Source organism: Trichechus manatus, unplaced genomic scaffold, assembly GCF_000243295.1.
Source record: "Trichechus manatus latirostris isolate Lorelei unplaced genomic scaffold, TriManLat1.0 scaffold00200, whole genome shotgun sequence".
In the NCBI taxonomy this organism is placed as follows: Eukaryota; Metazoa; Chordata; class Mammalia; order Sirenia; family Trichechidae; genus Trichechus; species Trichechus manatus.
Window position 1 is genome coordinate 2,847,603 of NW_004444136.1, and position 27,365 is coordinate 2,874,967.

Sequence of the window (27,365 nt, forward strand, 5' to 3'; positions counted from 1 at the left end):
AGGAGAAAAATCAATTTAAACTAACCCATATGTTAGAATTAGCAGACAAAGACATTAAAACAATTTTTATAACTGTATTTCATATGTGCAAAAAGTTAACAGAGACATGAAGGCTATACCAAAAAACCTAAATCAAACTTCTAGAGACCCAAACTGCAACGTGTGCATTGAAAAATAAACTGGATGGTATTAATGGCAACTTAGTGAACATGAAAAGACTGGTGAACTTGAATACATAGCGATAGAAACTGTATTAGTTTTCTATCACTGCTGTAACAAAGGGCCACAAATTTAGTGACTTAAACAGTAAAAATTTATCATGTTACTGTTCTGTTCATCAGAAGTCTGACGTGTCTCACTGGGCTAAATTCAAGGTGTCAGCAGGGCTGAGTTCCCTTCTAGGGGAGAATCCATTTCCTTAGTTTTTCCAATGGCTAAAAGCTGCCTGCATTTCTTGCCTTGTGGACCTCTTCCTCCATCTTCAAGGCCAGCAATAGGAGGTCGAGTCCTTCTCAAGTTGTGTCAATCTGACCTTCTGTAGCCACATTTCCCTCTGATTCTCCTTTTCTGCCTCCTTTATCCATTCCTTGTATTGAGGTGAAATTCACATAACATAAAATAACAATTTTATGGGAACAATTCCGAGGCCTTTAGTGCATTCACAATGTTATGATACCACCACCTCCACCTAGTTCCAAAACATTTCTGTCACCCCAAAAGGAAACCCTGTACCCAGTAAGTAGTTGCTTCCAGCCCCTGGCAACCTTCAATCTGTATTCTGTTTACCTATTCTGAATATTTCATATAAGTGGAATCATACAATATGTGACCTTTTCTTTTTTTCCTTTTTTTGTTGTTGTTGTACTTTAGATGAAGGTTTACAGAACAAGCTAACTTCTCATTAAACTGTTAGTACACATATTGTTTTGTGACATTGCTTACCAACCCCACAACATGTCAACACTCTCCCTTTTCAAGCTTGGGTTCCCTATTACCAGCTTTCCTGTCGCCTTCTGCCTTCTAGTCCTTGCCCCTGGCCTGGTGTGCCCCTTTAGTCTAGTTTTGTTTTATGGGCCTGTCTCATCTTTGGCTGAAGGGTGAACCTCGGGAGTGACTTCATTACTGAACTGAAAGGGTGTCCAGGAGCTATACTCTTGGGGTTTCTCCAGACTCTGTCAGGCCAATAAGCCTCATCTTTTTCTGTGAGTTAGCATTTTGTTCTACATTTTTCTCTAGCTCTGTCCGGACCCTCTATTGTGATCCCTGTCAGAGCAGTTGGTTGTGGTAGCTGGGCAACATCTAGTTGTACTGGACTCAGTCTGGTGGAGGCTGTAGTACTTGTGGTCCATCAGTCATTTGGGCTAATCTTTCCCTTATGTCTTTGGTTTTCTTCATTCTCCGTTGCTCCAGATGGGGTGAGACCAGTGGAGTATCTTAGATGGCCACTCACAGGCTTTAAGACCCCAGACGCTAGTCACCAAAGTAGAACGTAGAATATTTTCTTTTATAAACTATGTTATGCCAATTGAGCTAGATGTTCCCCAAGACCACGGTCCCCTACAGCCCTCAGTCCAGTAATTCAGTCCCTCAGGGAGTTTAGAAGTGTCTGTGGAGTTTCCATGTACAAGTTGTGCTGGCATCCCCGGTATTGTGTACTGTCTTACCTTTCACCAAAGTTACCACTTATCTATTGTCTATTTAGTGTTTTTTCCATACCCATTCCTCCCATCCCTCGTAACCATCAAAGATTGTTTCTTTTTGTGTGAAAACCTTTTCATGAGTTTTTATGGTAGTGGTCTCATACAATATGTGTCCTTTTGTGATTGATTTATTTCACTCAGCATAATGCCCTCCAGATTCATCCATGTTGTGAGATGTTTCGCAGATTCATCATTGTTCTTTATCATTGCATAGTACTCCATTGTGTGTATGTACCATAGTTTATACATTCATCTGTTGATGGGCGTCTAGGTTGTTTCCATCTTTTTGCTATTGTGAACAATGCTGCTATGAACATGGGTGTGCATATGTCTATTTGTGTGACGGCCCTTATTTCTTCAGGGTATATTCGTAGGAGTGGGATTGCTGGATAGTATGATATTTCTCTTTCTAGCTTTCTAAGGAAGTGCCACAATATGTGACCTTTTCTGTCTGGCTTCTTTCACTTAGCATGTTTTCGGGTTTTATTCACATTGCACCATGTATCAATATTCCATTCCTTTTTGTGGCTGAATAATATTCCATTGTATGTATATACCACAATTTGTTTATCCATTCCTCCTTTGATGGACATTTGGGCTGTTTCCACCTTTTAGCTGTTCTGAATAGTTCTGCTATGAACAGGCATGTACATATATTTGTCTGAGTACCAATTTTCAATTCTTTTGAGTATGTACCTAGGAGTGGAATTACTGAGTTATATGGCAATTCTATGTTTAACTTTTTGAGGAACTGCCAAACTGTTTTGCGCAGTGGCTAAACCATTTTACATTACCACTAGCAATATACAAGGGTTGCACTTTCTGTACATGCTTGCCTGCACTTGTTATTTTCCATTGTTTTGATTATAGCCATCCTACTGGGTGTGAAGTGGTACCTCATTGTAGGTTTGATTTGCATTTCCTCAGTGACTAATGATGTTGAGCATCTTTTCACGTGCTTGTTGGCCATTTGTATGTCTTTTTTAGAGAGATGTCTATTCAAGTCCTTTGCCCATTTTTTAATTGAGTTGTTTGTCTTTTTGTTGTTTTTCTTTGTTATGCTGGATTTTAGACCCTTATCAGATATATAACTTGCAGATATTTTTTCCCATTCTGTAGGTTGTCTTTTCACTTGATAAGATCCTTTAATGCACAAAGGTTTTTCAATTGATGAAGTCCAGTTTATTTTTTCTTTTGTTGCTCAAAATGGGTATCATACCTAAGGATCCATTGCCAAATCCAAGGTTATGAAGATTTGCCCCTATGTTTTTTTCCTAAGAGTTTGATGGTTTTAACTCTAATATATAGGTCATTAATCCATTTTGAGTTATTTTCTGTATGTGCTATGAAATAGAGGTCCAACTTCATTCTTCTGCATGTGGAGATCCAGGTGCCCAGCACCATTTGTTGAAGAGACTAGTCTTTCCCCCATTAAATGGACTTGGCACACTTCTTAAAAATTAATTGGCCATAGATATATCAGTTTATTTCTAGACTCTCAATTTTATCCCTTTGGTGTATATGTCTATCCTTATACTAGTACCGTACTGTTTTGTGGTGGGTTTTGAAATCAAGAAGTGTGAGTTCTTCAACTTTAGTCTTTTTCTGGATTGTTTTTGCTATTTAAGCCCTTTGCAATTCCATATGGACTTGAGGATCACTTTTTATATTTCTGCAAAAAAGTCTATTGGAATTCTTATAAGAATTGCATTGAATCTATAGATTTCTTTGGGCAGTACGATCATCTTAACAGCATTGTCTTCCAATCCATGAACATAGAATGTCTTTCCATTTACTTAGATCTTCTTTTATTTCTGTGAGTAATGTTCTATAGTTTTTAGTGTACAAGTCTTTGACCTCCTTGGTTAAATTATTCCTGAGTATTTTATTATTTTAGATGCGATTGTAAATGAAATTGTTTTCTTAATTTCCTTTTTCAGATTGTTCATTGCTGATGTATAGACATACAACTAATTTTCTCATGTTGATCTTGTACCCTGTAACTTTGTTGCATTTATTAGTTCTAGTAGTTTTTTGTTTTGTTTTGTGGATTCTCTGGAATTTTGTACATATAGGATAATGTCATCTGTGAATATACCAAAAGAAAACCAAACCCATTGCCAATGAGTCGATTCTGACTCATAGCGACCGTATAGGACAAAGTAGAACTGCCCCAGAGGGTTTCTAAGGAGCAGCTAGTGGATTCAAACTGCCAACCTTTTGGTTAGTAGTTTAACCATTGCACCACCAGGACTCCTCCAGGACTCTGAATATAGATAGTTTTTTTTCTTTCTTTCCAATTTGGATGCCTTTTATTTCTTTTTCTTGCCTGATTGCTGGCTGGAACTTCCAGCAGAATGTTGAATAGCAGTGGTGAAAGTGGGCATCCTTGTTTTGTTCCTGATCTTAGAGGGAGCATCTTCCACTTTTAAGGACCCTAGTGATTTTATTGGGCCCATCTGGATAACAGGAAAATCTCCCTATCTTAAGGTCAGCTGATTAACCACCTTAATTCCGTCTGCTTCCTTAATTCCTCTTTGCCGTGTAATGTAACATATTCACAGGTTCCGGGGGTTAAGGCGTGGACATCTTTGGGGGGCCATTAGTCTGAATACCACACTATCAAAAAATGAAACAGAGAGAGAAAAGAGAATTTAACAAAATAGGATCAGTGAGCTGTGGGATAACTTCAAGTTACCTGATATACATGTCACTGGAATCCCTGAAGGAGGGGATGAAGACAGAAAAAATATTTGAAGTACTAATGGCTAAAACTTTTCCAACTTTTATGAAAACAATAAACCCACAGCTCTAAGAAGTTCAATGATTTCCAAGTATAAGAAACATGAAGAAAATTATGCTGTAGAACATCATAATCAAATGTTCAAAACCAATGAAAAAGAAAGAAGACATTACCTATAGAGGAACAAAAATAAGTATGACAGCAAATTTCTCATGAGAAACAATGCAAGTGAGAAGACAGTGGAGCAGTAGCTTTCATGCAGTGAGAGAAAATACTTTCAACCTCAAATTCTTTACCCAATGAAAATATATTTCAAAAGTGAAGATGAAATAATGCTGCTTTTACACTTTCAAAAGCTGAGAGAATTCATCACCAATAAGCACATACTACAAGAAATGTTAAAGGCAGACCTTCAGACAGAAATAAAATGATATGAAATGATAATTGATATGTACAAGAAGGAATGAAGAATACCATTGTAATTACATGGGTTAGTATATAAGAAATTGTCAGTCTTTTCAAAAGATAATTGACTGTTTTTAAGTAATATTATGTAAGTATTATTGAAATTATATTATTTACATAAAAATAATAACAATATAGTATGGAGCATGTAACAGTGTATAACAGTAAAACGTATAACAACCATGGCATAAAGATTAGGAAAGAAGAAATGGAAGTACACTTTGTAAGGTTCTAATACTATACATGAAGTAGTATCATATCACTTTTATACCACTTAGAGGTTGTTGTTGTTGTTAGGTGCTGTCAAAGTCGAGTTGGTTCCAACTCATAGCGACCCTGCGTACAACAGAACGAAACACTACCCGGTCCTGTGACATCCTCACAACTGTTGTTATGCTTTAGCGCATTGTTGCTACCACTGTGTCAGTCTGTCTCATTGACGGTCTTCCTGTTTTACTCTGACCCTCTACTTTACAAGCATGATGTCCTTCTCCAGGGATTGGTCCCTCTTGAGAACATGTCCAAAGTACATGAGAGGAAATCTCACCATCCTTGCTTTCAAGGAGCATTCCGGCTGTACTTCTTTCAAGACACATTTGTTTGTTCTTCTGGCAGTCCATGGTATATTCAGTATTCTTCACCAGCATCATAATTCAGAGGTGTGAATTCTTCTTCGGCCTTTGATATTGATTGTCCAGCTTTCATGGGTATGTGAGGCGATTGAAAAAACCATGACTTGGGTCAGGCGTGCCTTAGTCCTCAAAGTGACATCTTTGCTTTTTAATACTTTGAAGAGGTTTTTTTGCAGCAGATTTGCCCAATACAATACAATACATTGATTTTTTTAACTGCTGCTTGCATAGGCATTGATTGTAGATCTCAGTAAGGTGAAATCCTTGACGACTTCAATATTTTCTCCATTTATCATGATGCTGCTCAGTTGGTGCAATTGTAAGGATTTTTGTCTTCATGTTAAAGTGCAATCCATACCGAAGGCTGTAGTCTTTGATCTTCATCAGAAAGTACTTCAAGTCCTCTTCACTTTCAGCAAGCAAAGTTGTGTTATTTGCATATCATAGGTTGTTAATGAGTCTTCCTCCAATACTGCTGCTGTACTTAAAGGTAGACTATGATAAATTAAAGATGTATACCATAAACCTTAAAGCAGCCACTAAAATAAAATCAAGAGAGAGACTAATCCAACAAAGAAGATAAAATGAAATCATAAAAAAAAAAAAAAAAATTCAAAAGAAGACAGGAAAAGAGGAAAAGGGAAACAAAGAAGAAATAGGGCAAATAAACAAATAGTGAGATGACAGACTTAAAGCTAAGCATATCAATAATCAATTAATGTAAATGTATTAAACACCATAACTAAAAGGCAGAGATGGTCAGATTGGATAAAAGAAAGACCCAACTATATGCCTTACAAGAAATGCACATTAAATGTTGTTGTTGTGTGCCTTAGAATTGATTCAGAGTCATAATGACCCTATAGGACAGAGTAGAACTGCCCCATGGTGTTTCCTAGCTTGAAATCTTTACAGGAGCAGATCACTAGGTCCTTTCTCCAGTGGAGCCGCTGGTAGGTTCGAACCACCAACCTTTTGGTTAGAAGCCAAGCGCTTAATTATTGTGCCACCAGGGCTCCTTAATACTTTAAATATAAAGACACAAATAAGTTAACAGTAAAAGATGGAAACATATATACTATAATGACACTAATCAAAGCTGGAATGACTACATTAATATTAGACAAGGTGGATTTCAGAGCAAAGACTATTACTAGGTCCACGTTCCAATTATGTTTTTTAACTGGAACCTGGAATGTAGGAAGTGTGAATCTAGGAAAATTGGAAGTCATCAAAAATGAAATGGAACACGTACAGATTGGTATGTTAAGCATTACTGAGCTGAAATGGACTAGTATTGGCCATTTTGAATCAGACAATCATATGGTCTGCTACACCAGGAATGACAAATTGAAGAGGAATGGTGTCACATTCATCATCAAAAAGAACATTTCAAGATCTGTCCTGAAGTACAACACTGTCAGTGATAGGATAATATTCATATGCCTACAAGGAAGACCATTTAATTACAACCATCATTCAAATTTCCCCACCAACCACTAATGCCAAAGATGAGGAAATTGAAGATTTTTACCAGCTTCTGCAGTCTGAAGTTGATCAAACATGTAATCAAGATGCATTGATAATTACTGGTGATTGGAATGCGAAAGTTAGAAACAAACAAGCATTTGTAATTGGAAAATACGGCCTTGGTGCTAGAAACAATGCCATAGATCACATGATGAATTTTGCAAGACCGACGACTTCTTCATTGCAAATACCTTTTCTCAGCAACATAAACGGCAACTACACATGTGAACCTCACCGGATGGAAAACATAGGAATCAAACAGACTATATCTGTGGAAAGAGACGATGGAAAAGCTCAGTATCATCTGTCAGAACAAGGCCAGGGGCCGACTGTGGAACAGACCATCAATTGTTTAAGTTGAAGTTTAAGTTGAAGCTGAAAAAAATTAAAACAAGTCCACGAGAACCCAAATACCACGTTGAATACGTTGTTGTTAGGTGCTGTCGAATCAGTTCCAACTCATAGTGACCCTGTGTACAACAGAACGAAACACTGCCCGGTCCTGCACAACAATGAGCCCATTGTTACGGCCACTGTGTCAGTCCATTGTGTTGAGGGTCTTCCTCTTTTTCACTGACCCTCTATTTTACAAGCATGATGTCCTTCTCCGGGGACTGGTCCCTCCTGATAATATATGCAAAGTACGTGAGAGGAAGTCTTGCCATCCTTGCTTCTAAGGAGCATTCAGGCTGTTCTTCTTCGAAGACAGATTTGTTTGTTCTTCTGGTAGTCCATGGTATATTCAAAATTCTTTGCCAACATCATAATTCAAAGGTGTTTAATTCTTCTTTGGTATTCCTTAGTGATTATTCAGCTTTCACATGCATATGAGGCGATTGAAAACACCATGGCTTGGGTCAGGTGCACCTTAGTCTTCTGAATATACCCCAACTGAATTTAGAGACCATCTCAAGAATAGATTTGATGTGTTGAACACTAATGACCAAAGACTAGGCGAGTTGTGGGGTAGCATCAAGAACATCATACATGAAGAAATTAAAGTGTCATTAAAAAGACAGGAAAGAAAGAAAAGACCAAAATGGATGTCAGAAGAGACTCTGAAACTTGCTCTTGAATGGAGAGTAGCCAAAGTGAATGGAAAAAATGATGAAGTAAAAGAGCTGAACAGAAGATTTCAAAGGGCAGCTCGAGAAGACAGAAGTAAAGTATTATAATGAAATGTGCAAAGATCTGGAGTTAGAAAACCAAACAAGAAGAACACGCTTGGCCTTTCTCAAGCTGAAAGAACTGAAGAAAAATTTCAAGCCTCAAATTACAATATTGAAGGGTTCTATGGGGAAAATTTTGAACGACACAGGAAGCATCAAAAGCAGATGGAAGGAATACACAAAGTCACTATACCAAAAAGAATTGGTCAATGTTCAGCCATTTCAAGAGGCATCATATGATCAAGAACTGATGGTATTGAAGGAAGAAGTCCAAGCTGCACTGAAGGCATTGGCAAAAAACAAGGCTCCAGGAATTGATGGAATACCAAGTGAGATGTTTCAAGAAACGGATGCAGTGCTGGAAGCACTCACTCATCTATGCCAGGAAATTTGGAAGACAGCTATCTGGCCAACTGACTGGAAGAGATCCATATTTGTACCCATTCCAAAGAAAGGTGATCCAACAGAATGCGGAAATTATCGAACAATATCATTAATATGACACACAAGTAAAATTTTGCTCAAGATCATTCAAAAATGGTTGCAGCAGTACATCAACAGGGAACTGCCAAAAATTCAAGCTGAATTCAAAAGAGGACATGGAACGAGGGATATCATTGCTGATGTCAAGATGAGTCTTGGCTGAGACCAGAGAATACCAGAAAGATGTTTACCTATGTTTTGTTGACTATGCAAAGGCATTTGACTATGTGGATCATAACAAATCATGGATAACATTGTGAAGAATGGGAATCCAGAACACTTAATTGTCCTCATGTGGAAACTGTACATAGACCAAGAGGCAGTTGTTCAAACAGAACAAGCAGATAATGTGTGGTTTAAAATCAGAAAGGTGTGCATCAGGGTTGTATCGTTTCACCATACCTATTCAATCTGTATGCTGAGCAAATAATCCGAGAAGCTGAACTCTATGAAGAGGAACTCGGCATCAGGATTGAAGGAAGACTCATTAACAACCTGCAATATGCAGATGATACAACCTTTCTTGCTGAAAGCGAAGAGGACTTGAAGCACTTACTGATGAAGATCAAAGACTACAGCCTTCAGCGTGGATTGTATCTCAACATAAAGAAAACAAAAATCCTCACAACTGGACCAGCAAGGAACATCATGATAAATGGAGAAAATATTGACGTTTTCAAGGATCATTTTATTTGAATTCATAATCAACACTCATGGAAGCAGCAGTCAAGAAATCAAATGACGTATTGCATTGGGCAAATCTGCTGCAAAAGATCTTTTTAAAGTGTTGAAAAGCAAAAATCTTACTTTGAGGCCTAAGGTGTACCTGACCCAAGCCATGATATTTTCAATCAATTCATATGAATGCGAAAGCTGGACAATCAATAAGGAAGACCAAAGAATTGATGCCTTTGAATTATGGTTTTAGTGAAGAATATTGAATATCATGGACAGCCAGAAAAACAAACAAATCTGTCTTGGAAGAAGTACAGCCTGAATGCTCCTTAGAAGCAAGGATGGCAAGACTTCCTCTCACGTACTTTGCATATATTATCAGGGAGGGACCAGTTCCTGGAGAAGGACATCATGCTTGTAAAATAGAGGGTCAGTGAAAAAGAGGAAGATCCTCAACAAGATGGACTGACACAGTGGCTGCAGTGATGGGCTCAAACATAGCAACGACTGTGAGGATGGCACAAGACCAAGCAGTGTTTTGTTCTGTTGTACATAGGGTCACTATGAGTCAGAACCAACTCAACGGCACCTAACAGCAACAACAAAGACAGTCATTTCATAACGTGAAAGGAGTCAATTCATCAAGAGGACATATAATCTTAAGTATTTATGCTCCTATTCACATAGCTTCAAACTACACAAAGCAAAAACTGATAGAAATGCAAGAACTAGACAAATCTAAATTATAGTCAGAGATTTCAATACCCCCCTCTCAATAACTGGTAGAACAAATAGACAGAAAATTAGTGAGGATATAGAAAATTTGAACAAAACTATGAACGAACTTGACCTAATTGACATTTACAGAATACCCCACCCAACTACAGCACAATAGTGTTTCTCAAGTGCACACAGGACACATAACCAAGATAGACCATGTTGTTGTTGTTGTTGTTAGCTGCCATTGAGTTAGTTCTGACTCACAGTGACCCTATAGGACAGAGTAGAACTGCCCCATAGGGTTTCTAAGGAGCAGATGATGGGTTTGCACTGCCGACCTTTTGGTTAGCAGCCAAGCTCTTAACCACTGTGCCACTATATTCTTGTCCAAAACCAAGTCTCAATAAATTTAAAAGAATTCAAGTCATATAATATATGTCCTCTGACCACAATAGAATTAAATTAGAAATCAATAACAGAAAGGTTTCTGGAAAATCCTCCAAATTTGGAAACTTACACTCTTATTAATAACCCATAGGTCAAAGAAGAAATCCAAAGTGATATAGGAAGTTATTTTGAACTGAATGAAGATGGAAACACAGTACAGGTATACCATATTTGAAGGATGCCTCTGAAGCACTACTTCGGGGGAAATCATAGCACTGAACACTAGGCACTAAAAAGAAAGCCAAATTAAACTCAAAGTAAGCTGACGAAAGGAAATGATAAAAATCAGAGTGGACATTAATGAAAATAGAACACAGGTGGGTAAACTACAGGCCTGCTTTTGTAAATAGCTTTGTAAGAACATAGTCATGCCCTTTCAGTTATATATTGTCTGTATATATATTGTGTATACCTAGGAGTGGAATTACTGAGTCATCTGGTAATTCTGTGTTTAACTTTTTGAGGAACTGCGAACTGTTTTGCACCGCGGCTAAACCATTTTATGTTCTCACCGGCAATGTACTGGCTTCAGTGCGGCAGTGGCAGAGTGGAGTCATTGTGACAGAGACTGTGGAAACCTGTTTACTACCTGGCCCTTTAGGAAAAAAGTTCGCTGACCGGAAAAAACAATAGACAAAGTCACTGGAAAAAGAGCTGGTTTTTGAGATCGATACAGTCAATAAACCTCTAGCAAGACTGATCATGGGGGGAAACATTCTTCAAATATAAAATGGGTAATAAGAGAATGTTATGAACAACTCTATGCCAATAAATTTGATAACTTAGATGAAACAGACAAATTCCTTAAAAGACAAAGTCTACCAAAGCTCACTCACGAGGAAATGATGTATATATAAAGAAATTGAATTTGTTGTTAAAAACCTTCCCACAAAGAGAACTGCAGGTCTAGGTGGCTTCATTGGGAATTCTACCAAATATTTAGGGAAGAAGTAATAGTAATTTCACACAAACTCTTTGAAAATTTGAAAAGGAGTGAATATTTATGAGCTTATTTTTTGAAGCCAGCATTATTTTGATGCCAAAATCAAAGACTTCATAGGATCAGAAAACTGCAGACCAGTATCTCTCATCAATATAGATGAAAATTTTTCAATAAAATGTTAGCAAATTGAATCCAACAATATATAAAAAGTTTAATACATCATGACAAGTGGGCTTTATCCCAGGAATAGAACACTGGTTTAACATTTAAGGCATCAATGTAATTCATCATATTAACAAACGAAAACAAAAGGGAAAAAACCCTTAAGATCATCTCAATAGATGCAGAAAAAGCAGTTGACAAAATCCAGCATCCATTCCTTATTTATTTATTTTTTTAAAAAAAAACCTCTCAGTAAACTGAGAATAGAAGGGACCTTCCTCAACCTGATAGAGAGTGTTGTTGAAAAGCTTACAGTTGATATACATAATGGTAAAAGACCGAATGCTTTTGTCCTAAAATCAGGATCAAGATGCCAGCTCTTACCACTTCTATTCAGCATTGTGTTTGACGCTTTGGTCGGTGTAATTAGACAAGAAAAAGACATACCAGGCGTCCAGATCAGAAAGGAAGATGGAAGACTGTCTTCATTCACAAATGATGTGATCGCCTCTGTCGGTGCACTGGCATGTCAGTGGAGAAAGGTCGTCTTTTCAACAAGTAATGCTGGAACAAATGCATATCCATATGCAGAACAGTGAACTCCAACCCATACCTGGCATCATATTCAAAAAGTAACTCATAGATCTAAATGTAAAATCTAAAACTAAGAAACTTCCAGGAGAAAACTTAGGCAAAGATTTCTTAGATACAACACCAGAAGCATACTCAATAAAAGAAAAAAAAGATAAATTGGCCTTCATCAAAATTAAAAACTTCTGCTCTTGGAAATACACTGTTAGAATGCAAAGAAAAGGCACAGACTAGGAGAAATACTTGCAAAGCATCTATCTGATAAAGAGCTTGTATCCAGAATATGTAGAGAATAAATAACCCATTTTAAAAAATGGACCAAAAATTTTAAGAAACACTTCATCTAAGAAGATCCACGGATAGCACTAAATACTTGAAAAGATGTTCAGCATTGTTCATCATCTGGAAGATGCCAGCCCTCTGAGCACCTTCATCCCCTTGCTCCCAGTGTAGCCCTTGTAAGCAGCAGCCCCGCACCCAGGAGCAATAGCACCCAGGAGCAATAGTAGTTTTGCAGTGGGGACTAGACTACTTTAAATTGCATCTGCATAGCAAGAATTAAAGAATCCTAGGAGGGCAGGTGTGTGTGTGCCAGTTTTGTTCTCTAAGTTTCTGCAGCTCCTGAAAGCATCCCTGGCATGTAGTAAGTGCTCAGTAAGCGCTTGGCAGGTACTAAGTGCTCAGTAAGTGCTTGGCACATACTTAGTGCTCAGTAAGCGCTTCGCATGTACTAAGTGCTCAGTAAGTACTTGCCGGTATTATACATCCTTCCTGTCTGGTCCTTCCGTGAGCTGCAGGCTCCAGCAGGGCACGACCTGGGTCTTAAAGTTCTCCTTATCTACTTAGAGACTCACACCCCATTTGCAGACCTTCCTGGTTAGGATCTGAGGCTGTGGGACTTCAGGCAGGTAATAGTGAATTACAGTTTATGGGATGAGGGGTACATAAAGACATTCTTGAAAATCTGTTAAATTGCCTACAAAGTTCACTATAAAGTTTTTATCTGCATCCCAAAGATTGGTTCATTTACACATGAAAGCCCTCGTTCTGCCTTATGATATGCTCCAGTCTCTGGCTGTGAACCGGGACTAGTGGAGAGTTCTGGAGTGTTTGTTTCATCCCATCCTGCCTTAATGTCAGGCCTCCATAACATTAATGCATGCAGAGTCAGTGCCCTTCTCCAGTACAGGGAGTCCAGATTGTAATGTCAGAGCCTATTGTTAAAAGCTCACAGTGACGCTGAACTTAGACATTACAATGTATGCTTTCTGTCACATGTAAATTTGATTAAAAACACACACACACAGTGAGGCTACTCTGCTGTACCTAGGTTCTCGGAGCTGGACTCAGATCTGCATGCTTTTTTTAAAGAGTGCCCCAGAATGCTCTAACGATTCTATTTTGATTAGGAAAAAATAACAAAGTAAGATTAAGGAGGAAAAGAGAAAAATGAGAAAGGCCCCCAAAAAAGAAGTTTGCAGGGGGTTAGGGGATGGGTTGCAAAAACAGGACCAATAAGGAAGCTACTACTGATGGGTTTTGTAGCGGGTCAGCCACCTGGCGGCTGGAGAATGCTGTCTGTCGGGGAAGGCCCGCTTCCCGCAGGCAGGGACCCCTCGGTGAGCCGTGTGTCTTCCTGTCTTGCAGGTGGTGCTGGGGTGCGGGAGAAGATGCCGGCCAACCACGAGGCCTTCCTGCTCATGGCCAGCTCCCAGAGTGACATGGAGGACTGGGTGCGGGCCATCCGCCGGGTCATCTGGGCCCCACTGGGCAGAGGTACTGCCCGTAGCTCGCATGCTTGCCCTCTAGAACCATTGCCTTCAGGTAATCCTGCCCTTCCCACTCACCTGCTGAGCCCACCAGGCCTGTCTCCCTTGGGACTGGCTGGCTGTCAGCTGCCAGCTGCAAATGTCTCCCATTTCTGCCACTCACCCTCAGGAGCCCCCAGCTGTGCACCAAGCAGGCCCTGGCAAGGGAACCAGGTCTGCTTTTTACAGACATGCCCTCTTCCAACCAGAGAGTGCTGTGGCTTGTGTGTATTTGCCTGTCTGTGTCCAGACCCCCACTGGGTGTTCAGAGGGCGTGAGGTGGTCTCACACGGTCCAGACTTTGGCCAGAAATGAGCTTCAGACACCTGACGGTTCATGTCAGATGCCTGGGCCCAGGCACCCTTCCCCCGAACCCTGATCTGCTTCAGCTGGGTGGGGCCCCTGCCCTACCCAAAGGACACACTCCCTGTCCGTAATCTGAAAGCAAAGATTGCTGTTTATTTGCTTCCTTATTGATTGACAGGCATGTACTGAGTGCCTAAAATGTACTGGGTTCTACTCTAGAAAACCCTATGGGGCAGTTCTACTCTGTCACATGGGGTTGCTATGAGTCAAAATCGACTCAGGGGCACCTAACAACAACTATTCCAGGTACCAGGAATTCAGTGATACCCAAAGCAGACGACGCGTCCGCCCTTGTGTTATTTCTGTTCTTGTGTGGGTGTCAGACAACAGACAAGTAAATGTGTGATAGAATGTCACATGATGAGAAATGGCGGTAAGGCAGAATAAAGCAGTGAGCTGTGACCTGAGAGTCTGGGGATGCCGGGCGGGGGCATTCAGGCAGTGGTGCTGGCATGTGCAAAGGTCCTGAGGTGGGACTGAGCTATGAGAACACACAGAATATCAGGAAGGCCAGTGCGTCTACGAAGATTGCGGACAGGGACGATGGTAGGACCTGAGGTGAGAGAGATCCCTGGAGCCTTGGAGGCCATGGTGGGGATTTCACATTTTGTTCTGACCTCCTGTAGAGCAACAGAGGGCTCTGAGCCAGAGTGACCTGACCTGAGTAGATGTTTAAAAAGATCCTTCTGGCATCACGTGAAGGATAGACCACAGAGAGCAAGAGTGGACGCAGCAGGCTGTGCCAGTCGTGGACAAGAGGTGGCATGGCTGGGACTGGTGTGGGAGCAGAGGAGTCGGTGAAGAGGACAGGGCAGGTGGATTGTGAACATGGAGCTGTCAGGCTTTGCCGCTGCTCTGGACATGGGCTGTCAGAGAAAGGAAAGATGGTCAGCAGTGCAGTTGCTGTGTCTGTTGGTTAGTGTCCGGATGGGGTCATCATGAAGAGAGCTGTTAGATGGGGTCACCATCTAGGTGGGCGGGTCACCAGCTCTGCGGAACCTGGAGCCTCAGGCTGGTCCGGGCTGCCCCACGAGCCATGGATACCCTCCCTCCCTGCCCACCTGGGGTTTGAGTGGCAAACAGTCCAGGCAGGGGCAGACCCCCCCACCCTTTGGGGACTCAGAACCCACCTGGGGATCCTGCACACCCTTAGCCCTTCACTCCTTGCCCCACCAGCCCCTCTCCCATCCTGGCCGTGGCCTGCCTGACCACCTCCCCCCCAACCCTAAGTCCTTCACCTGCAGGAGTCGATAGAACTTTGGAAAGTTGCAGTTTTTCTTTTGGGCTACATAAATGGCATAACAGGGTTCACCGTGGCTCCCAGACCTGGATAATTGCAACAAATTTGGCCTAAAACCCATTGCCATCAAGTTGCTTCTAACTCATAGAAACCCTATAGAACAGAGTAGAACTGCCCCATAGGGTTTCCAAGGCTGTAATCTTTATGGAAGCAGACTGCCACATTTGTCTCCTACAGAACAGCTGGTGGGTTCGAACTGCCAACCTTTTGGTTAGCAGCTGAGCACTTAACCACTGCACCACCAGGGCTCCTTAAAATTCAATGGCCTGGGAAGACCCAAGCCCTCTCAGGGATTTCTGCAGGAATCCACCAAGGGATTCCTTTGGTTCCAGGTTATTGAAAGTCAACCAGTGGGACAGAATAGAGTTTAAACATAGTGCAGCAAAGCACCAGGGAAAGGAGGATTTCTTCATGATCTTGGGGTAGAGAAAGGTTTTTTTAAATGAATTTTATCAAGTACTAATCTTTTGGGAAAAAACTGGTAAATCGTACTGTGTAAAATGTAGAGCATCTGTTCTTTAAGAGATAGATTAAGGAAATGAAAAGGCATGCTACAGATGAGGAGAAGCTATTCGCAACACATAACAACCTTCAGACCACCTGCTTCCCAAACTCCTACCCATCAGTAAGGCAAAGACAGACAAGCCAGTAGAAACATGGACAAGAGACTCTAATAGGCACTTCACAAGGAAGAAATCCCCCTGAGCAGTGAACATAGGCAAAGGTACTCAGCCTCATGGGTCACCAGGGAAATGCAGATTAAAGCCACAACGAGATACTGCTGCTTACCCACCAGGATGACTAAAGGTGCAGACTAATGATTCCATGTGTTGATGAGGTCAGAGAGCTGCAGGAACTTGCACATACTGGTAGATAATTTGTTTGGCAGTATCTGATAAAGTTGGTGTTATGCACACCTATGTCCACTGCTAGGATGTTCCAAATAGAGATGTGCATACAGGTATATCAGGAGACTTGTACATGATGTTCACAGCAGCCTTATTTGTAATAGCCTGACACTGGAAATAACCCAAGAAACAGCCCAGAAACAATAGATGGGTTGATAAATCTGATATATTCTTACAATGGAAAGCTCTTCAACAGTGAGAATAAATTAACTGCAGCTCCATCCAATGACATACAATATATGTGAATCTTATAAACACGCTGTGGAACAAAGTAGACAAACATACACACACAAAATAACATGCTGTATGATTCCATTTATACAAAGATGAAAAGTAGGCAGAATTAAAGTATATTATTTTATGCCTCATCTGCATACCAAAGCTGGACGACAAATAAGGAAGATCAAAGAAGAATTGATGCATTTGAATTATGCTGTTGGTGAAGAATAGTGAATATACCAGGGTGTTTTAGGCTGGGTTCTCTAGAGGAGCAAAACCAGCGAAACGTATATATAAGCATATATAGAGAGATTTACTTCAGGGAAATGGCGCACACCATTGTGGGGGTTGGCAAGTCCCAAATCCATGTGTCAGGCGGCAGGATGAATGCGTCTCCTGACTCACGTAGTTGCAGGGGCTGTCAAACCCAAAATCTGCAGGTCAAGTGGCAGGTGGGTGGCTCACAGGGTTGTGGGAGCTGGTGAATCCAAAATCTGCAGGTCAGGCAGCTGGCTGACGGGTTCTCCAGGAAACAGTGGGTAGACCACGAGGCAACCACGAGATAAGTGCAAGGTCGAGAGAGGGAGCACACACGAGCTTTACCAGCGTATCCATATATATTGGATGCAGGCCACACCCCCCAAGGAAACCCCTTCCAACTGATTGGTCACATCAGATCACAGAATGCATGATGATTACATAATATCTGCCAAACCACTGAGAATCATGGCCTAGCCAAGTTGACACATAATAGTGACCATCACACACAGATTGTCAGAAGAATGAACAAATCTGTCTTGGAAGAAGCGCAACCAGAATGCTCCTTAGAAGCGAGGATGACAAGACTTCGTCTCACGTACTTTGGACATATTATCAGGAGAGATCAGTCCCTAGTGAAGGACATCATGCTTGGTCAAGTACAGGGTCAGCAAAAAAAGAGGAAGACCCTGGATGAGATGGATTGACACAGTGGCTGCAATAATGGGGGCAAACATAACGATCGTGAGGATGGTGCAGGACCAGGCAGCATTCTGTTCTGTTGTACATAGCGTCGCTATGAGTCAGAACCGACTCGACAGCACCTAACAACGACGTTTGAGGCAGAGAAACAAAGAAGTGAATGCCATAAAAGTCAGGATAGTGGGGAAGAGGAAAGGGCTACAGTTGGATGAGGGGAGGCATAGGGTTTCTGGAATGTTCTCTGGAATGAACACGGGTGTTCATTTTATAATACGTTAATCTATACATTTATACTCTAAATATTTTTGTATATGTGTGCATATTTTACTATATAAAAGATTTAGAAAGAAATAAAGCAAAGAAAGAAGAAACACTAGGGGTCAAAGAAGCTACGTAATTGGCCCAGGATGCCAGGGTGGATTACCCAATGAGCAAGGTACGCACGGGCTCACTTGTGCTTACTTACTAATCTGTAGTGCACAGTTTCATCTGTTTTTTGCTATGTGAAATTGTGCACTACAGATTAGTAAGTAAGCAGAATTAAGGCTGTGCATACCTTGCTTACCGGTTGATCCGCCCCTGCCAGGATGGCACAGCTAGTTGGGAGCACAGCTGAGAAAGAAGGCAGCTGGTCCGACCCCAAAGGCGGTGATTGGTCCCAGGCCAAGCTGTCCCTCCAGGAAGAGCACCAACCCGGTGCCATCACCCACATCCCACCTGCGCCCTGGGGGCCCGGCTCACTGGGCCACATGTCTATCTCTCTCTCTCTCTCTTCCTCTGTCTTTCTATGGGCTTGCTCCGAATAGTGCCAGTTTTCAGAATCCCACAGAGAGCCCAGACTCACCCCACCCCCAGGCCCCAGCTTATTGGCTTCCTCAGGCTGTGTGCTGTGTGTCAAGGAACCCGCGAGAACTAAATCAGGGACCTGAAGTGGAGAGGAAAGGCCAAAATCCCAGGGGTTCGCCATGGCAGACAGGTCTGGGCACGCATGGGCCTCCCAGGTGGGCTCCATCAGCCTGGGGGTGGGGGGAGCTTCCTGGCAAAGCCATTCTTAGCCTGGTTTCCCCTGGAAGGAGGCTTAGAGGATCAGACCTCCTTTCATTATTGAATAACGGAGCCAGTGAGCCCTTGCAAGCTTGTTTGTTCTGGCAGACAGAGTGGCAGAGATGGCAGCGTGCCTGCTGCAGGAACAGCTGGGGGACGCCAGCAGGCCTGCCCAGGTGTGGCCGTGGATTGGGTCCTGTGTCTGTGTCTGTGTTGACTCACTCGCCCGATGGAGAAGATGTGACAGATAAGGAAGCCTGTTGTGGGCTAGAGGAGCCCTGGTGGTGTAGTGGTTAAGCACTTGGCTGCCACCCGAAAGGTTGGTGATTCAAACCCCTTATGGCCTAGGAAACCCTATGGGGCAGTTCTACTCCATCCTCTAGAGTTGGGATCGACTTGACGGTACACGACAACAACAACACCCTTGTAGACTAGAGGTCCCTGATGGCGCTCACTGCTAACCTAAAAGTTTGGTGGTTAGTACCCACCCAGTGGTGCCATGGGAAAAGGCCTGGTGATCCGCTTCTGTAAAGATTACGTTCAAGGAAATCCCACGGAGCACAATTCTGCTCTGACATACGGGGTCACCATGAGTTGGAATCAACTCAGTGGTAATGATTTTTGTTTTTAATTGTAGGCTAGAGGGTGATGAGTGTGATGGAGGAAGACGAGGCAAGGGCAGGTGAGTGGGGTGAGAGGGGTTTGGAGTTTTGATTCAGTGACATTTGAGTAGTTGCTGTTAGGTCCCGTTGATTCGGCCCCGACTTACGGTGACTCCGTGCACAACAGAACAAAATGCTGCCTGGTCCTGTGCCATCCCCGTGATGCGTTGCATATTGAGCCATTGTGATCTGAGTTTTCATTGGCTGATTTTTGAAAATAGATTGCCAGGCCTTTCTTCCTAGTTTGCCTTAGTCTGAAAACCTTGCTGAAACCTGTTCAGCATCATAGCAACATACAAGCCTCCACTGACAGCCGGGTGGTGGCTGCACATGAGGTGCATTGGCCAGGAATTGAACCCAGGCCTTCCATGTGGAAGGTGAGAATTCTACCTCTGAACCACCACTGCTTCCCCTGCCCGCAGCATTTGAGTAAAGAGATGAAAAAGTTAATTATACTGAATTTATACACTTAAAAATGGTTAAAATGGCAGATTTTTGTTAAGTCTATTTTACCACAATAAAATTAAAAAATAAAAACAGCACATTATACATGTGTCTGGGTGGAGAGTTTTGGAGGCGGAAAGAACAGCAAGAGTTCAGACTACGAGGCAGGAGTGTCCGTGTTGGAAGAACAGCAAGGAGTCCAGTGCCGCAAGAGAGCGAGGGTGCGGGTGGACACAGGGAGGTGACAGAGGGGCTTGTAGTTGGTGGTGATTCTCTGGCTTTTACTGACTAAGGCAGGGTCATTGGTGGGTTTTGAGCAGAGGAGTGGCAGAGCCTGACTGGGCACCAGCAGGGTCCTGACAGGGTGGCTGCTGTGTTGGAGGGGAACCTGAGTGAGGGTGATCACGGGCAGGACCCAGGTAGGAGCCCATTACCATCCGTACAGGCACGGGGGTGGCGGCCTGACCGGGGTGGGAACAGCCATGAGAAGGAATTGAATTCTTGATGTTTTTTCAAGGTCAAGCCAGTAGTACTTCCCTGCTGTAAGAGAAGGAGAGAAGTCGAGGGTCATTCCAAGGTGTTTTGATCTAAGCAGCTGGGAGGATAGATCAGTCATTAATTGATAGGAAAGAGACCACAGGAGGTACAGTTGTTTGGAAGGAAGATTGAGGGATCTGTTTGGGGCTTAGATTGAGATACCCGTTTGATGTTCTAGTGCAGATGTCAAGTGGGCAATCAGACATGTAAGTGGGAAGAGAGGACTGGGCTGGGAGGTAGTTGGGGGCCATCAGCACACAGATGCTGCTTCGAGCGTAAGACTAGGTGAGGTCCCAAGGAAGGCTGGGTGTCAGAAAGATCATCATGTGGATATTAAATCATGAAGAGTTAGAAAACTGTGCTGGAGCACATGCAGTGAGACAGCAAAGAAGGTCTTCAAGGAGTGAGAAGGGCTGGTAGCTAGATACCTGCAAGAAAGAGGGGTGGTCAGTGAGATTCCAGGCTGCGGGGGGTGAGGAGAGGATGTTCTGTCAGCTGCTGAACTTCTAGCCATGCTCAGACACCACCCCAAGAAGCCTTCTAGAACCCGTGGCCTTCTCCGGGTACCTCAGCGCCTGGTACAGTGGGGTGTGATGGGCTGGTCGTGCAGGGCCTTCAGCCACATTAGCCTGTTTGATTCCTAGTACCTGGGAGGTGGGGACAGGAGGAATTCCTGCCACCATTTCACAGATGAGGAAGCTGAATCTCTATCCATAAGCTTGGTCATCCTGAGAGAAAGTGCAAACCCCCGGGGTAGTGATGATTAGGGAGGCAGGCACCCAGGTCTCAGGTGGGGGAGGGGGCAGGGCTCCGAGCCACACACGGGCTAGCGCCCAACAGAGGGGCTGCCCTGTCTCACCTGCCTCGCTGATCATTTCACTTCCCAGAAGACAGAGGAAGCTAGGAAGGGAACTCGCACCTTACAAATTACTCTGTCCAATAAGGAAAAACTTGGAGGTGGTGTGGACTTCCCCAGACCTCCTAGGAGGTTGATAAGCATGAGGGATGGTCTTACAGGACCAGACCCAAGGAGGGCGTATTTCAGAAGATTCGGAGGCACACAGTGTGGGCCCACTGCTCTGCCTCCCTGCCCAGTGCCCCCTCAGCATCTGTGTCCTCACGGATACCTCCTTGGGGGTGACTGCCTCCCATCACGACCTGCTCCCCTCATCTCAGTGCCTGCCATCCTAACACAGCCACCGCCCACCCTGACCACCTGCCCGCTCGGCACCCTCTCCAGCTCCCCTACCAGAGCCTGTTTGGAGGAAAAGTCCCCAGATGGTGCAGGGACCAGGGCCCCGTGAGACACAGCTCAGGAGGTGGGAGGGTCAGGCCACCTTAGACCAGGCTGCAGGGAGAAGGAGGCTGCTTTGGGTTCCAAGGCACAGGACCAGAACCAGTAGGGAGGCTGAGCCCGCCCTGCCCAGAGGAGAACAAACGAGGCTTCCATTGTACTCTGGGAGACAGACAATGACAAGGAAAGTACATCACTTGGGGATTAGAGCAGTGGCTTCAAATGTTAGCGAGGGTCAGAATCTCCCAGAGCACCTGTGCAAATAGACTGCACCCCACCTCTGGTTGCCAGCTGTCTTGGGGTGGGGCCCTAAACCCTGCGTTTCTAACAAGTTCCCAAGTGCTGCTGAAGCTGCTGGTCCCGGGCCACACTGTGAGAAGGCCTGGGTAAGAAGGTGGCGAACGCCATTGTCTAAAAAGAAGAGAGCAGTTTTAAATCTGGTGGGGAGGGCAGGCCTGATGGGAAGGTGACAGTCGAGCAGTCTGGAAGGAAGTGAGAAAAAGCCAGAGCTGGAAGTATACTGGGTGGCAGGGTGCCCCACGGAGGGACAGCTGGCAGAAGCAGGAGACCATCTGACGTGGGGCTGAATCGGAGTGAGGGGGGCCCGTGGGAGCCGGGTGACGGAGGCCTGGGGGCACTGGGAGGACTTTGGCCTTTACTGTTAAGTGAAATGGGGAGTGGGGGTTGAGCCCAGAACAGCGTGCTCTGATGTGTATTTAAAGGGACCATTCTGGTGCCGTGGGAGGACAAAGCAAGGCTGCTCTCACTGTGGGGTGGCAGTGGTGGGGAAGCGATTGGTCCAGATCTCTGAGGGTAGGACAAGATGCCCTGGATGTGGCTGAGGGAAGGGAGCAGTGGGCTGGCCGCCCGGGGTCTGGCTGCACAGCTGGAGGGGAGAGTTGTCCCTGGCCGAGAGGGGAAGGCTGTGGGTGGAGAAGTTTGGGAAGTTGGGGGACCCTTCTGAGTGTTGGGCATTGTCCCAGCAAGATGCTGAGTGGCAGTCGATGCAGGAGTCTGGGGCGCAGGGTGGGCCCTGCTGAGCAAGCCTGGCTGTTCTCCCTGACCTTACGGGCAGCAGCCCTGAACAGCAGTCCTGGAACTGGTGTGCCCACTGAGTGTGACTGCCCTGTGTTGGGCGAGGGGCAGGAGGCACGAGGCAGCAGGTCTGCAGCAGTCGTCCTCAGCCCGGCTGTGCATGGCTCTCACAGGCCCCTGGGGGCTTTCCTGTGACCCCCATGAGCCAACTTTCCCTGGGCCTCCTGGGGGAGGAAGCAAAGGCAGCCCCCTGAGACTACAGGACAGGACATTTGACATGGAGAAAAATCTAGCCTCAGGGACAGCTTGGAGGGACACAAAGCAGTCATTTTAGTCTAACTGATTTCAGGCCATCATTTGCTGATTAACATCTCCAAACAGAAGCTCCTAAAGCACAGTCAGAAGGAAAGGCCATGACCCCAGCCTAGGGTGGCAGCAGTGGAGCCTGAGGTCCTAGTAGACCACTTCTCTCCTGGCCTGCTGGCTCCAAATCCCGATAGTCAAGAAGAGTCTTATTTCCGGTTCCCCTGAGTGTTGACCTGCCAGGCCATGAGGCCTGGGCCTTTGCTGGAAGCCCTTCCAAAAGGGAAGAGAACGGACCGTCCTTACCTGGGCTGGGCTTCTTTCAGGTCACTACGCCCACTGAAGGGGCACTTGAGCCGATTCCGGTGCCCTTGACCCATTCTGTTGGGTCCTGAGCATCCAGAAGCCAGGCAGAGGAGCCCCTGCCAGCCTTGCACCCAGTCTAGGTCCTGGATCTCACCTCTTCTGGGTGTAGAGGTTGTTCCACTTCTGGACCTCGTTCTGGAAGTTTTGTGGGCTGCAACCTTCAAGGCTCTTCCCTGTGAGCACCCCCAGCCTGCGGGCTTGGATTGTCAAGGCAGGAGAAGTTGCCACCAGCCGCAGCCTACTGATGTCCCAGCTGCAGGAGCACAAAGGCCCAGGAGCAGCTGCCTTACCTTGGGAGAGTGATCAGCAGGGGGCTGTCCTCCACTGCTTCTGATGGGATTTCAGGAAACTGGCTACTCAACCGCCTTTAAAAGCCTTTGCGGCCTCTCTCCTTCCCTGCAGCTGGGATGAGGAATGCCCTGTCAGCTCTGTCTGCCTGGCCTGAGTTTGTGCCAAGTGGAGCTCAGATCACCAGCGCCAGGACAGAGTTTGTCCTGGCTAGTGCCAAGAGTTGCCTGAGTGCAAGGCGGCTGCAAGATGGTATGTGCTTGGGACTCACCATCAGTGACCTCGGGGCTTAGCTGCACCAATGCAGTGGGAGCCCAGCCACCAGCGGGTATGTAGACCCTCGGTGGCCACGTGCCAGAACAGCTAACATTTATCCAGTATTCTCGTGTACCATGCTCTGAACGCCCATTAATCCTCACACTAAAACAAAAAAAAAAAAAAAAGTTGCCTTCAAGTTGGCCGTGATGCATGGTGACCCCATATGTGCCAAAGTAAAACTGAGCTCCATAGGGTTTTCAGTGGCTAATTTTTCAGAAGAAGACTGCCAGGCCTTTCTTCTGAAGTGTCTCTGGGTGGACACGAACCTCCAGCCTTTCAGTTAGCAGCCAAGCGCGTTAACTGTTTATACCACTAGGGGACTTCCATCCTCACACTAGCCCTGTGAAATCGGTCCTGTCACATCCCCCTTTACAGGTGAGGAATCAGCACTGGGGAGGTCCCGGTGATGGTTCCAAGGTCACACAGAAGTAAGCTGGAAGCCTGCGTTCCAGCCCAAGTGGGCTGGAGCCCCGAGTGCGGGTTCCCATTCTCCCTGGAGCGCAGGACCCAGGGAGGTGTTGGGCATCCTCTGCTCGCGTTGTCTTCCAGGCAGCCTTGGAGGAGGCCCGCGCCACTCTGAGGAAAGAGGAGGTGATGTCCTGCCTGCCATGGGCTGCCCCTGTCAGGATCTGATATGACTTGGAGTGTTGGGGGTGGGGGGCAGAGAGGTTCAGCAACTTGCCTGACAGCACACGCAAGGATGGGAGCAGGGACAGCCCCCCACCAAGGGCGTGTCCACCCCAGGATGCTCTGTTGCCAGCAAGCATTGGAGGTCTCTGGATGGAGTTGTCTGGACTGTAGGTGGCAGGGAGCAATCAAGGCAGAGGGCAGAGGCAGTCCCTTAGGTCTTTGACCCCAGCCGCAGCTCAGAAACAAGGGCCACCCAGCTGAAGTGTCGTCTTACCAGGTCGCTCAGATAAGATCAGATCCACAGGCTCTCGGCTCCCAGGCCTGCCCTGAAGAGGGTAGTTTCCTAAGTACTTCTGCACACCCAACCCCAACAAGTCCCACTGCTAAAAACAACCCCAAGGTGGGCGGGGCATCAGCATGGCCGGGGCTCAGCTCTTAGCTAACCACTGTCATCAGAGCCCAGAGCCGCTGAGGAGGCAGCCCTGCAGCTCTCCGTCCTTCTGAGGAAACCTGGGTGGGAGTGGAAGGGACTGGCAGTCATACTCAGTGACCACACAGGTGTGAAGAGGGAGGCTCAGAAGAGAGAAGGTGGGTGGATAGCAGAGCCTGCCACCTGGGAAGGTCACACCTGCTGCCTGGGGTAGCGCCTGTCCTGAGCCCCCGGAACCCTCCTCTCCAATGCAGACAGGGCTGCTCAGACCCCGTTGGCCGCTGGACCGTGGGAGACCCAGGCTTTTCTGGCAGGATTAGGGCAGGACATTCCTTGGCTGTGGTCAGCTGGCACCATGGGCTGCCCTTCCCACCTTCATGTTGACCTGAATTCTGGGAAGGGAGAAAACTGCACCCCACCCCCCCGCCGCCCCCAGCCAGCCCATGAGTTGGAGGACTGTAGCCCCTGTCCCTGCACAGGCCAAGGCCACAAACACAGGGCTAGGACTAGGGTGCCTCACCATGGGAATAAGTCTAAGGGGGCAAAAAACTCAATAATCAAGGTAAATATTTCATTGCAATATTTTTAAAAATCAAAATTAATGCAAAAAAGCAAAAACTTCTTACATTCGTTTCCTGTGGCTGCTGTAACAAATTACCCCAAACTTAGTGGCTTAAAACAACACAAATTTATTCTTCCAGTTCTGGAGATCAGAAGTCAGGAAGGCATTAATCGTACAGAGGTAAAATCGAGGTTTGGCAGGGCCGGTTCCTTCTGTGGGCTCCAGGGCAGAATCTGTTCCTTGCTTCTTCTACCTCCTAGAGGCTGCCAGCATTCCTTGGCTTGTGGCTCCATCACCTCAGTCTCTGATGCCATTGTCACATTGCCTTCTCCTTTTCTGTAGTCAAATCTCCCTTTGCCTCCCTCTTATAGGACCTTTATGATTCCATTGGATAATCCAGTATACCCTCCCAGTCCTTAATTTAATCGCATCCACAAAGTCCCTGTTAACCATGTACGATACCATAGTCACACCCGGGGACTAGAATGTGGGTGTCTGTGCAGGTGGGGCACGCATGATGCAGCCTCCCACGCCCATGATAAAGTATCAAAACGTCAGTACTGGTGTAAGTGACGCAGGGGTGTTGCCAAGTGCAGAGTGGGATCCTGCCTTTATTTAAAATTTTGATATTTTGTTCACCAAGAATTTTGCTTTTTAAAACTATTGCAGTAAAATATATTTGATTTCTGAGTTTTTTTGGTGCACCTTAAATTTTGCACCTAAGGCCTGTGCCTCAGTCTTCACACCCTCGTCTAGCCCTTGGTAGTACAAGAAGGAGCCTGCCGTGCACACCCAGTTTCAAGTTGAACCTCCTCTTTGCAGGCCTAGTGCTCGCCTCTGTTGACCAGAGCCCCTGGGGCCTCTGCCCTCTGTGTGGTGCTGCGTGGCCCTTCCTTTGCTTCTGTCCACCTGCCCTCCTGGAGTGCCTAAGACCAAGTACCCGCCCTGGTCCTCGCCCCTCCTCCCCAAGTCCTTACTTGTGGAAGTGTGGGATTGTGAGCTGTTGTCACTGCAGCAGACTCCTGCCCTGAGACACTGGCTTTGCAGAAAGACGTACCTATCACTTACCAGCTGTGTGACCTGAGGCAAATTATGTGGCCTACACTGAGCCTCAGCTGGCTCCTCTGTAAAATGGGGACGTTAATGCTTCCCTCTGGGGGCGGCTCCAGCAGATACCGCATGTTAAAAGTCTAGCCAAGTCTGGGACGCAGGGTGCTGGGCCGGGGCAGGGCAGAGGCCTGAAGCTGCTGGGGCTCGCAGCTTCAGATCCGGGCTCAGCCTCTTCCTGGCTGGGTGACTGAGACGAGTTACCTACCCCTTCCGGGCCACCATCGCCCCACCTGGAATACCTGCCTTCGGGCTGAAGACTGAATGGGCGCCCCTAGAGCGAGTCCTGATGCAAGGACGGTCATTGGGAGCTACTGATAGCACCAAGCATCAAGACAAAGGGGGTCAGATGTTTTAAACTGGAGATTTTCCACGGGGGCCAACGTTAGGCGTGGCACATCAGGAATTGGCAAATCCTGGGGAGTTGCGGGGCAAGCCGGGCCCGAGGCGGCGCTGGCCGGGGGCGGGCGGCGGGCAAGACGCTACCTGCGCGCGTGCCGGGCATTCCTGCCGCGGCCGCCCCG

The 27,365-nt window shown here is 45.5% G+C and overlaps 1 protein-coding gene across 1 annotated transcript in view; it reads left to right on the forward strand.

Moving 5' to 3' along the window:
• ARHGAP22 (Rho GTPase activating protein 22) overlaps positions 1 to 27,365 on the forward strand; it is a 298,466-nt gene that overhangs the window by 252,157 nt on the left and 18,944 nt on the right. Inside the window, exon 5 of the mRNA XM_023742109.1 lies at positions 13,908 to 14,036. Within this exon, the coding sequence (XP_023597877.1) occupies positions 13,908 to 14,036 (129 nt within the window). The remainder of the gene's footprint in view (positions 1 to 13,907; positions 14,037 to 27,365) is intronic.